Genomic DNA, 13768 nt, shown 5'->3' on the forward strand with positions numbered 1-13768 from the left:
CGCTCGCCCCGCAGAGGGGCCTTTACAACGTACAGCCGGAGAAGAACAAGGGTCGCAAGGAAGATAACTTCCCAGCGTGGCTCCTCCATTTCGAGCAGGTGGCTGCGGTCAGCAATTGGAACCAGGGCTAGCTCGGCTGGTAATGAAAATAGTAGTTGTATTTCTCGCCGGCCGAGCACAGCGAGATAAGCGAGAAATGATTTCTCGCGAAACATTTTCAGTTGCAAATATGGCATCTGGTGTGTTCTTTATTGTCGTTTCTTTTCCTGACTTCTTCAGTCAGTTTTGAGTCTCACCAGTGTCCCTGCCCTCCCACCCTTTATTTCTGTGCATCTCATTATCGCTTTTTTATCACTTTTTGCTGTGCCGTGCTTGCCATGCCTACATAATTCCTAATCGCCATTGGGGATATACACCCGTTTTTTTCCCTCACTACTGCGTCCGTCGGCGCGAGGGTTTTTTTCCCGGCTGGCTCGGTCCAGGAAAATTAATCTGACGGTCCCAAGTGGTTCTGCATCATGGCCTATTTCTGCTATCCGCTGGCACACCTATTCTATCTTAGACACTCTGTTCCCTGTTCTCAGTCCTTGCTTCCATACCACACTCGTTATCTGGTTCACATCTTGCTGCGGCCAACTACCCTTCACTTTGTGTGTTGTCGCTATTGCTGTCTATGTCTCTGTGTGTGCCAGTATATGTGAAACGAGAAGTTCAAAACACATGGAATGGAACGGAAACGAAGTGGAATCGAGCCAAAAAGAGGTAACACATGAACCAAGTTTGGGTAAAATGTATGCATATGCAGTCATGCAGTCATGCAGGGCAGAATACTGTAAAACAGGTCATTTTAGGTGTTTTAAAATTTCGGTGTCAGGGGCCTGCCAGGTTTCAGGTGTGATACAGAACGGAATTTCGGTGTCAGGGGCCTGCCAGGTTTCAGGTGTGATACAGAACGGAATTTCGGTGTCAGCCTGGGGGCCTGCCAGGTTTCAGGTGTGATACAGAACGGAATTTCGGTGTCAGGGGCCTGCCAGGTTTCAGGTGTGATACAGAATGGAATTTCGGTGTCAGGGGCCTGCCAGGTTTCAGGTGTGATACAGAACGAGGCGAGCAGTTTTCCTTTCACATGCGGTGCATGCTCTGCATCTGGTGCCTTTCACAAGATAACTAACTTTCGGCATTGAGAGAACACAAGAACTCGGCCGTTTTACACACACTCGGGGAAACCTTTCCAGTGAAAGCACTGTACTGCGAATAGTTTTAGAACCACAGAACCAGGCAGAACCACAGAACCAGGCAAAACCACAGAACCAGGCAAAACCACAGAACCAGGCAAAACCACAGAACCAGGCAAAACCACAGAACCAGGCAAAACCACAGAACCAGGCAGAACCACAGAACCAGGCAAAACCACAGAACCAGGCAGAACCACGCAAACGTAGCATGAACCGATAAACCAAGGAAAATGTCCCAACGTTTAGCCTTTCACACTCGTCTCATTGGGCTCCAAGAGAAAATTCAACAATCCGACAGCCCCAGCCTAACCACCCTTAAAATGTCAACACTCCAATAGCCTCTGCCCACCTACCCGTGAAAATTTCAAAAATCCGCTAACCTTAGCTTTACCTACCTTTGATTTGCTTGCGGACACTCTTCAGTGGGTCCAGCCATTGCTGAAAAACACAAACACACGCATATGCACACAGATGCACATACACACACCACACACACACACACACACACACACACACACACACACACATACGCACACATACGCATGCACGCGCACACACACACACACACACACACACACACACACACACACACACGCGCACGCACGCACACACACACACACGCACACACACACACACACACACATCACGGCCTGTTGACCTACGGCAAAGGACAAAGAGTGTGTCGTGGTCACAATTGGAGAAATAATTGTGGAGGAGACTGTGGTATGGGTGGATGGGGTATACTGCCTGATCATGCTCTGTATGTGACACACAGGTTCAGACACATACATAGGGATACACACCTCAGACCTGCCCATCGCGGAAGCAATGATAGCCAACAGCTATGTCAGACATAACAACACACACACACACACACACCTCACCTCACCTCAGACATGCCCATCGCGGAAGCGATGATAGCGAACAGCTATGTTAGACATAGCAACTTGTGCTGGGATTACACCATTCAACAGCTTGCAAGGCTGATGAATTGACCGCCACTATTTTTAGCCTGGTATCCACCACACAGCTGTTTGAAGTGACTTTTTCTGGCCAGTGAATCCCTATTTTTCATTTTTCCATTTTTTTCTACACACACCACACCACATACTCCGGCATACACTGGCTGTTGGTAACCGCCCAGGAGAATGAAAGGAAAGTCAGGAAGAGTCCGAGAAAGAGAAGAAAGACGTGTGCGACCATAATCGTCGGGAAACACCCTAGTAAAATAAAAGTTAATAATAATAATATTAACTGGTTTGAGGGAAAGAGACAATAATAAGGCCAAAACAAATAATGACCTTGTTTCCGGTCGCCCGACCGGGCCACTTTTTCCCAAATTCTGAAACTTCTTTTGGTCCCAAATGTGTTACAAACGGTGGCAATGCCATGTGTGCAAGTGCACTCAACGAGTCATAACTCAGTCAAATCTCAACCGAATTCCACAATCGAAACACCCACAAGGTAGCAGAGATTCTCAGTTGTCGGCTCGAAAACCTCCGGGGTCGATACGAGCTAGAATAACGGAGCTGGAAGGACTCGAACTGTTTGCTTGATTTCTCAGGATGTACGAAAACAGGAATACACCACATGCTGTACAAGAACAGTGAGTCAGTCAACTTTGACATTGATCTTTGCCATGATATAATGTACAATGTACATGTGTAGGTGCTCTTGTCCATCAATACCAGGAACCAAAAAAAGTATCCAAAAAAAGTTTCATTCCGGCCGACCGAGTCTCCTTTTTGAGGGGTTGCCGACCGGAAACAAGCCTATTTTTTGTTTTGGCCTAATAATAATAATAATAATAATAATTGAACCCGCAACTTCTCGATTGGAAATCGACTGCACATACCACTGCACCATATGGGACACACACACACACACACACACACACACCACACACACCACACACACACACCACACACACACACACACACACACACACACACACACACACACACACACACACACACACACACACACACACACACATACACACACACACACGGAGGCAGAGTAGCACAGAAAGAAGCTTGGAGAACGTACCAACCGATCGGTACTATCAACATACTGCAGTCCGAAATAGTCTGTTTCTTGCAAGTCAATCCGGCTGTTGACCAGGTCGATAAGTACTTTTCCAGACACACGTTTCTGAGTTTCGATCACAGAAGACAGATATAAAGAAAACAGCGCACAAATTGATGGAATGTACACAACGAGACAGCTGTGGCTGTGCTAGATACGAGCACGAGAAAAGAGAGGATAGGAGTTAGAAAACCAAACACATGGAGAACAGGTGAGGCGGAGCACCAGGAGCAATTGTAGCAAGAAAGAGCCACGGGTGTGTGTGTGATCCCAGTAGCCTAATCGGTAGGGCACTGTTCCGGAAATCAGGGGTGCTGGGTTCAAATCCCAATCGTGGATCCTTCTTTTGGAATACAGTGAGCAAGCAGTCACCACCGCAAACAAAGGCAAAGCAGGGTGACTCCCCTAACTAGATGTTTCCCTAACCAACCAGAAACAGCAATATCTACCACAGCAGCAGCACCACCCCCATAGCAGCAGCATGAACAGCAGTGACAACAGCAGCATCAACAATAGCATCAACAACAGCATCAACAACAGCAACAGCAGCAGCAGCAGCAGCAGCAGCAACAGCAGCATCAACAGCAGTGACAACAATAGCATCAACAATAGCATCAACAATAGCATCAACAACAGCATCAACAGCAGCATCAACAACAGCATCAGCAACAGCAACAGCACCAGCAGCACCACCAGCAGCAGCAACAGCAGCAGCAGCAGCAGCAGCAGCAACAGCAGCAGCATCAGCATCAACAGCAGCATCAACAGCAGCAGCAGCAACAGCAGCAGCAGCAGCATCAACAGCAGCATCAACAGCAGCAGCAGCATCAGCATCAGCAGCAGCAACAGTCACTCCATCAGCAAAACTATAATAGACAAAACACCACATACCGGGAAATCCTCGGCGATGATGTTGTCATCAAGCAGGTGGATGGAACAGCGTACATGACCCCGTGCCAGCGCCTGCGATGACGGATGTCGGTCACTGTTGGACGCCCTGGGCTCATTGATCTCGTACGTCCCACGCCTCCCAAACATCCTGCATACCAACACACAAACAGTGAACACAGCACCGGACCAACAATCAGTCTACCAATGTTTTCCAAGATAACATCATTCCGCTATCATGGACCGATGTTTGGACCAGCGCCTCGCGGTGTACATGTACTTCAGAACAGTACTGACGGTCGCCGAAGAACTGGGGGGGGGGGGGTCAACCTCCTAGCCTAGACCCCGTTCTTACTATTTGTGTGTTTAAAATACAGTCAATGCAAAGTTGAGCCACCGTCTATACATTGGAATGTTATGCTTGGTGAAATTCCAGCCTGGTTGTTCTTCGACGCTCCGTTCTTCGGTGGCCGACAGTCCAGTACTGAATACAGTATTTTTTTCTACCTAATGCGCTCTCTCTGCGAAGTGCACGGAAGTCACCAATGGTGGCCTTTCAGCGCATAACAAGCAGCTATAAACTCCAAGGGAGATGGTATACATATATTGTCAACTTAATGCTACACACACTGAACTCTCTCCCACTATTCCTGCAGCCCATTGTGTCGCGTGCGACTTTATTATCTCTACTTCACAGTTCCAAACGGGCCGGCGATATTCAACGTTAGGCCCTCACCAACCCATGCCCTCCTCTCGTCCGCACCCCATGGCACTACTCCTAGCGGGTCCAGCGTTGTTATCTGGATCTTTGGTGGGTATGGCATACTGCAGGGCGCCGAAGACAGGAGCGCTGAAGAACGGCCAGCCTAGAACCTCACGCAGCACAGCATGCCAAATTTATACTCGGTGACTCAACTGTGCATAGACTGTAATACATGAAAAGAAGAACGGTCTAGGCAAGGAGGCTGACCTCCCAGTTCTTTGGCAACCAACAGACTCAGTACTGCACTGGGCAGAGTTGCATGTTTTCTTTGCCATGGGAGAGGGAGGGGGTTGAAGACTGAAGAGCACTACTGGCCCACTTGACTGTAACATCGTGTATGTGTACACAATACTGGATAGCAATCCACAGTCCCAACACATTCCAATCGTCAACATTCCACTGTCTGCTGTAGTATGGTGATGAAAGAAGCAAAATTTTAGCCTAATGTCGTAATGACATCGTGACCAACACCAAAGACCATGAGCATACACATACCCTGGTACAATACTAGCACTCAGCTCAGTAGTTGTGCTAGCACCAACAATAGTTTTTCATTGGCAAGTGCCCCCAGGCCATAGCCGGCCATAGGTTTACTGCAAAGATCCTTCCTTCTCTCGCAACAATTATTTACACGTGAGCAAATAATTATTAGAAATTGTTTGCGCACGTGTGGATATGCGCTAGTATTGCTATTAGTAACAGAAAGGGCACAATCGATTTCAGTCGAGAGGACAAGTAGCATATTGTGACCTGAACGAGGTACACCCAGAAACCGTTCCGATTCTCATGTCGGAATGACCACAGGCCCTCAGCTGCCGTTAGCAGACAACAGAAGAAGAACTATACGTGTAAGAAGATAAGATTAAAGGGAAACTGAACGCCAAAAATAAGTATGGCTTATCCGAAGGAGAATTGGGCACTGATTCCGATGAGCTATGTCTCGAGCCGATCAGAGAAGAGGAACCGTGTCAAATTTCATAAATAACACCTTCCATATTTGGAAAATGGGCTTGATGACGTGCGTACTGCTTAGCTGTCACCATGCTGTGCATGCTCGGCAGTGTAATTGAATGGAAGAAAACAATTACTTTGGTGTTTTGCAGCTCTATTTCGTTCCCTGACGGTACCCAAATCTAGATGTAGGAGTCTGTTGAGCAGGAGAGTGACACATGTCTTCCCGAAGGCTGTCCAGCCTGCAGTGGTGATGAAGAAAACACGAATATCACCCCAAGATCGATTGTAGCGAATTGGAAAACTCATGGTGAATTTGCTTCCACTCCAAGGCAATGTCGAGGTATGAAGGGTGCTTGTACTGCCTTCCAAAGTGCAGCGGAGATGAACATGGCTTTGCATAGCTGTTGCTCTACGCCAACTTACCTACTCTTGCTGGTTCCGTAGTGGTATATTGCAAATTTCGTGGACGAACAATTCGAGTCACTAGTGGCTAGTGAGCACCACTAACAGGTGAGATTTTTCAATTTTATAAAAATTGTTTTTGTTTGAGAACTGACGGTGGCAGTCATTTGACTCAGTAGGTGTCTCTGCTGCTTCTTTCCCTTCATTGGTAGGGTTGTGCTTGATAGTACAAGTGCTTGAAGTAAAACTAAATAAATAGAACATGTGGAACATAAAATCTAATCAAGCATCAGTACATGTATTGCGAATTTCAACTTCAAAGCACATAAAATCACAATGATCACAAAGTTTATGGAATCAGGAGGACTCCCTGTGTTCAACGAAACAATACACACATTCTATATTGCGCGCACACATGGACACATGTGCGTGCACCCCCACCCCATCCCACAGACACACGCATGCAACGCGCACATCCATACACATGTGTGTGACCCCCCCCCCCCCCACACACACACACTCCTACCCATACACATATGCGTCTACCCCCAGCCCCCCCCCCCCCCCACACACACGTGTGCACAGACGGATACACAAACACACACACACACACACACACACACACACACACACACACACACACACAAGATACTTGTAAGTGTACATGGTCTTCCTGGTGCAGATGCTGGGCCAGCACAATGGAAAATACCTCCATCAAGATGCTTGATCAAGTGTTGTGATAATGGCACTGTTTGTTTGTTTTTACAAAGATGTGTGGGAAGGATTACAATGCGTTATAATTCATAATATTATTGTTCTTTGCCTTGTACTGTGCAGACCAGAATGCTTCGCCATCAACTCCTGGCTTTCCATCGGCATGGTGTTCAGCTGCAGCGGCATCTGGTCCGGGGAGTACGTTGCTGGATGGCTGCACTGACACAGGATGGGTTTGCGTTGGCAATGCAATACGGCAGTCATCCCACATTATGAGCTACACGTTTATGTAATTTATATTGTCGCTCGTCCAGCAACGTCAAGGCTCTGCATGTAAACACAGGAGAACACCATAATAATTATGCTACTCAGGGGATAATAATAATAATTTTGGATTATCAATTTCTTGACATTTATGAGTTCCTGTCTAAACCACGTCGTGATATTGATTGCTATCTGCTCACAAAGTACCTCGTGTTGTAACAATACTCTGCTTAATCACTACCCTCTGCCAATTATTAGATTCGCACAATATTCACAACATATGCAACACAATGCTGTCTATTGACACTACTTCGAACTGAAATGCTCCCGTTTTCAACTCCCTCTACCTTATACTCTACTTTACTGGTTTCGTTTCTACCCTTTCCATTGCTGCCAGCCCCCAGTCTTTTTCAGTGGACAGCACCATATTGAAATTTTTGTGATTTGATGTACACATACTTTGAAATTGAAATTCGAATTACATGATCAGATTTTTGTTCCACATGTTCTATTTATTTCGACTTCAAGCACAACCCTATCGATGAAGGGAAAGAAGCCGCAGAGAGACACCTACTGAGTCTAATGACTGCCACCGTCTGTTCTCAAACAAGAACAATTTTTGTCAAATTGAAAAATCTCACCTGTTAGTGTTGCTCACTAGCCACTAGTGACTCAAATTGTTCATCCACGAAATTTGCAATATACCACTACGGTACCAGCAAGAGTAGGTAAGTTGGCGTAGAACAACAGCTATGCAAAGCCATGTTCATCTCCGCTTCACTTTGGAAGCCAGCACAAGCACCCTTCATACCTCGACATTGCCTTGGAGTGGAAGCAAATTCACCATGAGTTTTTCAATTCGCTACAATCGATCTTGGGGTGTTATTCGTGTCTTCTTCATCACCACTGCAGGCTGGACAGCCTTCGGGAAGACATGTGTCACTCTCCTGCTCAACAGATTCCTACATCTAGATTTGGGTACCGTCAGGGAACGAAATAGAGCTGCAAAACACCAAAGTAATTGTTTTCTTCCATTCAATTACACTGTTGAGCATGCACAGCATGGTGACAGCTAAGCAGTACGCACGTCATCAAGCCCATTTTCCAAATATGGAAGGTGTTATTTATGAAATTTGACACGGTTCCTCTTCTCTGATCGGCTCGAGACATAGCTCATCGGAATCAGTGCCCAATTCTCCTTCGGATAAGCCATACTTATTTTTGGCGTTCAGTTTCCCTTTAAGAACTCAACCGATAATTTCTTACACGCTCTCGTGACTTGTCCGGAATTTTTGTTCGACTCTATCACAGACCGTTCTAAGACTACAGCTGTGCCGCCCTCAGTTGTACTTCTTACTCATAAATGAACCAAGTGAAGACCTTGATGCTATGTTTCAGTATGTAGCTGTGTGTATTATTTCCATCAACTGATCAGGCGGGTTGCGCCGCACAGTTTCGTTCAACCAGCAAGTATTATAAAGCTACCAACGAGGAAGCAAGCAAATCCATTCGCAGCACTTAGCGGCGGCAGTTGGCGCACCCCATCACTGTACGCAGGATGTTCCGAAAGCGGAGAGTTTCGGCGTGCCTTCCTGAGCAATGTGAAACGGCCGTTTCTCCGTGCACCTCTAGCTCTACTTTACAACACCGGCGGTAATTATAATAACACCGAACAGAGAGAACGCATCATTCATACCAACGACCCGATTGAAAATCGGCCTCTCGCACCTTTCCCGGCAGGTCTACCATGGTCTACAGTGTTTTACCTAGCGCTAATGTTCAGGCGCTGAGACAGACGTGACAGCATCCCGTTAGTTTTTTTTTATTTTTCTGGGATCTAGAATACCGTGTGCGGTGGCGTCTTGCACATCATCCACGTCGTTACGTCCTGTCAACAAAACTAGCCACGCGAGCGATTCGTACACACCTGCCACTACTGGCACTAGTGCACTACTGCCACTAGCACTGCAGAAGTAAAAAAGCATCCAAAGTAACAGCATTACTTCGAAGCGTTTTTAGTAACGACGATGTCCTCACGCACCCCCCAAACTCTAAACACCAAGGCCGGCTAACCTAGGGCTCCACATGCACAACCTACACTAGCTGCAGCTACGGAAGTAGATGTACGACTCCGAGGCACGAGTGCTACCGAGCGAACACACACAAACACACAGTCACAACACGCAGCAGCGCACCGATTTCACACCCACGCTCGAACGAAAGGGGTGCGAGCTAGGGCCAGTAGGGGACGCAAGGCTAAAAATGTAACTCGAACAGCGAAAGGAAAACCAGAATCGTCTCGTTCACCAGGAGCAAAAATAGCCTAGATCAGTAACCCGCTCCTCTTCGTATTCAACCTTGCTTCACTCAAGGAGCCCAAACAGACGAATTCGTGATAGATTGACAGAATGGACGTTTTGACACATACCTTCACGTTCCTAGCTTGCGGTACAGACTCGATGGGTGAGATTGCAAAACAATTTCAAACTGTAACTCCACATTCCCAAGCACCAATACTTCAAAGCTCCTGAAACCAGCGACGCTAGCCTGAATCAACTAGCGATCGGGGACACGGTAACTAGAATTTCCTGGACACCACCTAGCTAGCGCACAGCTAGCTCAGCGACTAGCCCATGCAATGGTTGACGATTTCACGTCGCAGGCACCGACCGTGCTGGTTTGCTCGACCCTACCGAACCCCTATGCGTCGCGCAAATATCCTAGAAAACAAGTGCACGTTTCTCCATACCTGGCAGAGGGCGATAGACGCACAGATCAGGAGAGCACGAGACTACCTTGACCAGTTCCAAGATTCAGCAGAGCTCGATCCAACGAGCAGACAAGAAAGAACTCATGCACCACAGGCACAGGACACCGACGCAGGTGCGCTGGACAAAATCTTTCTGCTGTTCAGTGTCGCGTCGTCTTTGACTGTAGTTTGAGCTTCCTCCCACATGCACACTGCACTGCCAGGCTAGGCTAGCCAGATCAGTCTACATACCAGCCTAGCAGAGATCTACGTACAGGACTGTTCAGTGTTGGGTGGACCTACATTTTTTGTACAGAACGCACGCAGTCGAGTAAAATAGGAGGCTCACCAGGCCAAAAATCCGATTTGTTATGTGTACTCCCTGGACTGGAGTGCACTCACTTGAGTAGTAAAATACCGGTGTTTTACTACTCACTAATGAGTAATGAAGATAATGCAGATGATGTCACAAAATGTTTATAGTGTGTAAAAAAAAGTTCAGTGTGACGTGTCGTGCACGATCGTGACACGATCACGACACCGGCATCGTCGTTTTCTTCACTCTTCTTCACTCTTGAGCTGCCAAGATTTTCATTATTCAAAAAGGAATGAAAATTGATTCGAGGAATATGAAGATGAGGAATACCGCAGCAACTGGTTCAGCCATATACCTTTGTTGTTAGTCGTCTAGACTACAATGGCTGCCTCATCTCCAGTTATTTTATGGCCTGGCAGTGGCACTTGGGGCCGAAAATCGAGCTACGGCGTGCATGGAAGCCTGGCGCTGGGTGACAATGACAAACTCGTCACTCGACGTTTCTCAACCAGTAAGTCGTGCTGTGTTGCTCCATGATCCCGTGGTAAAGCTTCGTCGGAACACCTTACGCGTTTGTTCTGTTAAATTCGTATTGTTCAATGCCTGTTGTCTGTAATGTCGTAACATGTGCGAGAAGATTTTCATGGTTTTCTAATCTACCAGAAGTAGTCACTGATGAATTCTGGCGAAAAAAAACGTGTCTGTGAAACGTTTCTGTGAAAGCGAATCGGTGTCCGTTAACGCGTTGGTTGTGGATTGGTTGTGTTTCTATCAATAGTTTTTCAATTTTCTCCGTTAGTGAGTCTCGGGATTTTATTATAATTGACGTAAATTGTTTGCTCAGCTAAAACAACACGCAGCACATGCACACATCTGGGTACTAGTAATGGAACACGTGGGTAAACAGAAGTGTGGCTGCACACTGTACTGTACTGGTGCGCTCCAGAATGTACATGACGTAATGTCTAATGATGTAAACTGTGCAGAGCACGAGTCTAGAAGGATGCTTTGTCTTTGGGATGATGTTCAATGAACTACTTTCCAACATCCATTCACCAGATGGCTATGCTGGGAACATCCGATGCAAGCTACTGTATAACATTATTATGTTCGGTGTAACTGTTGAAAGTAAAAGTTAGATAATTTCGGTAGAGAAACCAGACACCTAAATTTAGATTGCCGCTACAGCTGAAGGGCACTAGAGTATGTACCGTATATGAAGGGAACTCTGGTCACCGAATTCTAAATAACACCGAAAACGTGGCAGGTGCCTGACACCGAAAAGCCCCCCCCCCCCCCCTGAATATTACACATTATACTGTTTACGGTGTCTGCTACAAGTAGGTGGGGCTCTGTGTGCTGCTCTTCAGGTGTATAGTACTCTCTGTTGCCGAAGACCGGGGGGGGGGGGGGGGGGGGGCAGTCTCCTAGTTGTTCTTATTTTCATGTATTGTAGTCTATGCACAGTTGAGTCACTGTGTATACATTGGTATGCTGTGCTTGGTGACGTTCTAGCCTGGTCGTTTTTCGGCGCCCAATAGCACAGTGAAGCCTGTCTAACACGACCGCTCAAGGGACCTTCAAAATGTGGTCTCTGTTGCCAGGTGGTCTCCTTATCCAGGGTCAATCGACTGGAAATAGCATCCCTTGGTCCTGGTTGCAGGGGTCGTCTTGGACTGGTGGTCGTCTTATCCGAGTGGTCGCCTTGACAGGTTTTACGTACTGTATGCTTGATTGTGTGCTTGTTTTTCTTTCTTCTGTTAACTTTCTTGTTCAGGACGATACCAGCCTAAACATTGTCCAATTCCGTTGTGTCCTCCCAATGAAGGTATGTATGCAGCTGTCACTGTGCACAGCAGCTGTGCAGCATGACCTGGCTCTGCATGTGTATGTGTGTGTGTGTGTGTGTGTGTGTGTGTGTGTGTGTGTGTGTGTGTGTGCGTGGTTGTGTGCGCGCACGCATGCATGCACAGTCAAGTTTGTCAGCGTTTTGGCGTTATCTCCCTGCTTTCCTTTTTTCTTTCTTCTGTGCATCTCAGGGTTTTGTCGATTTGCACCGGATTGGCAGACATGTGATACGAATGAGATTGGTGTGCCATCTGTCGTGACTCTGTCCGAATATCAGGTGAGTCCTTTTCTCACTAATCTGAGCCGAAAAGAAACGAAACATATGTCGCAATCAAGCTACCCCCGTATTGTCGCGTATTAGAGCCGGGCTTATTTCTGTAGAAGCCGATGTCAGGGCTAGGCTTAGGGCGCGTTCGAATTGTCTTCATCAACTGTTCTAACAAATTTTATAAAGAGATTAGTTGAAGTGTCCCATTAGAACGGTTTCTATCATTTTAGAGTTTTTCAGTGGAATTGTCATGGCGATGATGACGTCCGATCAGATCGACCATCTCCACGTACTACGTGACGTAGCTATTCCAAACTCTTCGAAACTAATCCACCTTCCCATCGGATGGGTTTCGAGGAGCTTCGTTTTTCTGAAGAGGCCAATAAGGCCACCTCTTCAGAAAAACGAAGCTCCTCAAAAAGTCAAAGAGTGACAATTCGAACGCGCCCTTATATTCAAATCAGGCTTCTATTCAAACCAGGTATTTCTATGTATGTCAACCCTACAACCATGCTTATGTGATGATAGTGTATCTTGAAAATCAGGCTTCTATTCAGAACAGCCTTCTGTATGAGACAGGCTTTACTACGTGTACGAGACACCGGTATGGCGTTGCTGTGTCATCTGCTTTGCGCCATGCGCTACCTGATGTACCAGCCTGCTATGTCGGATACCGCTAACCATGCATTGACTAGTCGGCATGTGCGGACTTATTACTATTATTATTTGTTATTCTTGTTTTACTAGGGAATTCCCAACAGGCGGCTTTTTACAGGGAACCCTAGGAACATTTTGATAGATGCGCGAAATTCAGCTGGTGACTTAGGCGTATGGCAAGCCGGTGGCAGTGCATTCCACCTATCAGCACCTAAGTAAGAAGTTGCACTGAAACCAAATCGGGTGTTAGCACGGAGAAGAACAAGAGCAGCAGAAACTTGTCCACGAGTGGTGGCTGCAGTGTACTCAACTGATTGTGGTGGTGGTGGTGGTGAGAAATAGAGCTCAGAGTGTCAGAGTAACTGTGCAGCTCAGAGAGCGTGTGTGGGCAGGTGTGTATCTACCACCATACGAGTCAACCATTAGTCTGAGTCGGAGTAAATAAGCTCTCAAGTGCGTGCAACTCTGCATGCAGGGTCTCTGACGGTGAAAACTCGCGTCGCGTGTTGAAAGTACGATTTGTACTACGTACAGCGAAGGCTAGCGTGCGCGCAGTCCGAATATCTGCCATGATCCTGCCTGATGACTCGCATAAGCTAATTAGGATACTGTCAGGAGTGTT

The 13768-nt window shown here is 46.9% G+C and overlaps 2 protein-coding genes and 1 long non-coding RNA gene across 6 annotated transcripts in view; 2 read left to right on the forward strand and 1 right to left on the reverse strand.

Moving 5' to 3' along the window:
* LOC135825697 (tyrosine-protein phosphatase non-receptor type 4-like) overlaps positions 1-10313 on the reverse strand; it is a 36517-nt gene extending 26204 nt beyond the window's left edge. The window contains exons 1-4 of one of the 4 annotated variants that reach the window (XM_065338314.1): positions 10058-10310; positions 4215-4362; positions 3285-3389; positions 1631-1673 (exon numbers count right to left, since the gene is read on the reverse strand). In XM_065338314.1, the coding sequence (XP_065194386.1) occupies positions 1631-1673; positions 3285-3389; positions 4215-4361 (295 nt within the window). In that variant the 5' untranslated portion in view covers position 4362; positions 10058-10310. Of the gene's footprint in view, positions 1-1630; positions 1674-3284; positions 3390-4214; positions 4363-8574; positions 8948-9736; positions 9995-10057 lie in introns of those variants that run through there. The other 3 variants (XM_065338316.1, XM_065338315.1, XM_065338317.1) reach the window with 3 other exon arrangements.
* LOC135825698 (uncharacterized) lies at positions 6275-7807 on the forward strand. Its single transcript, XR_010555111.1, has 2 exons — positions 6275-6438; positions 7168-7807. It is a non-coding gene; the product is annotated as an uncharacterized LOC135825698 (long non-coding RNA).
* Positions 10314-10650: 337 nt separating the features above from the next.
* LOC135825895 (uncharacterized) overlaps positions 10651-13768 on the forward strand; it is a 23527-nt gene continuing 20409 nt past the window's right edge. The window contains exons 1-3 of the mRNA XM_065338529.1: positions 10651-10884; positions 12151-12201; positions 12413-12498. Of these exons, the coding sequence (XP_065194601.1) occupies positions 10755-10884; positions 12151-12201; positions 12413-12498 (267 nt within the window). The 5' untranslated portion in view covers positions 10651-10754. The remainder of the gene's footprint in view (positions 10885-12150; positions 12202-12412; positions 12499-13768) is intronic.

The sequence above is a fragment of the Sycon ciliatum genome, chromosome 10 (assembly GCF_964019385.1).
Source record: "Sycon ciliatum chromosome 10, ocSycCili1.1, whole genome shotgun sequence".
Taxonomy (NCBI): Eukaryota; Metazoa; Porifera; class Calcarea; order Leucosolenida; family Sycettidae; genus Sycon; species Sycon ciliatum.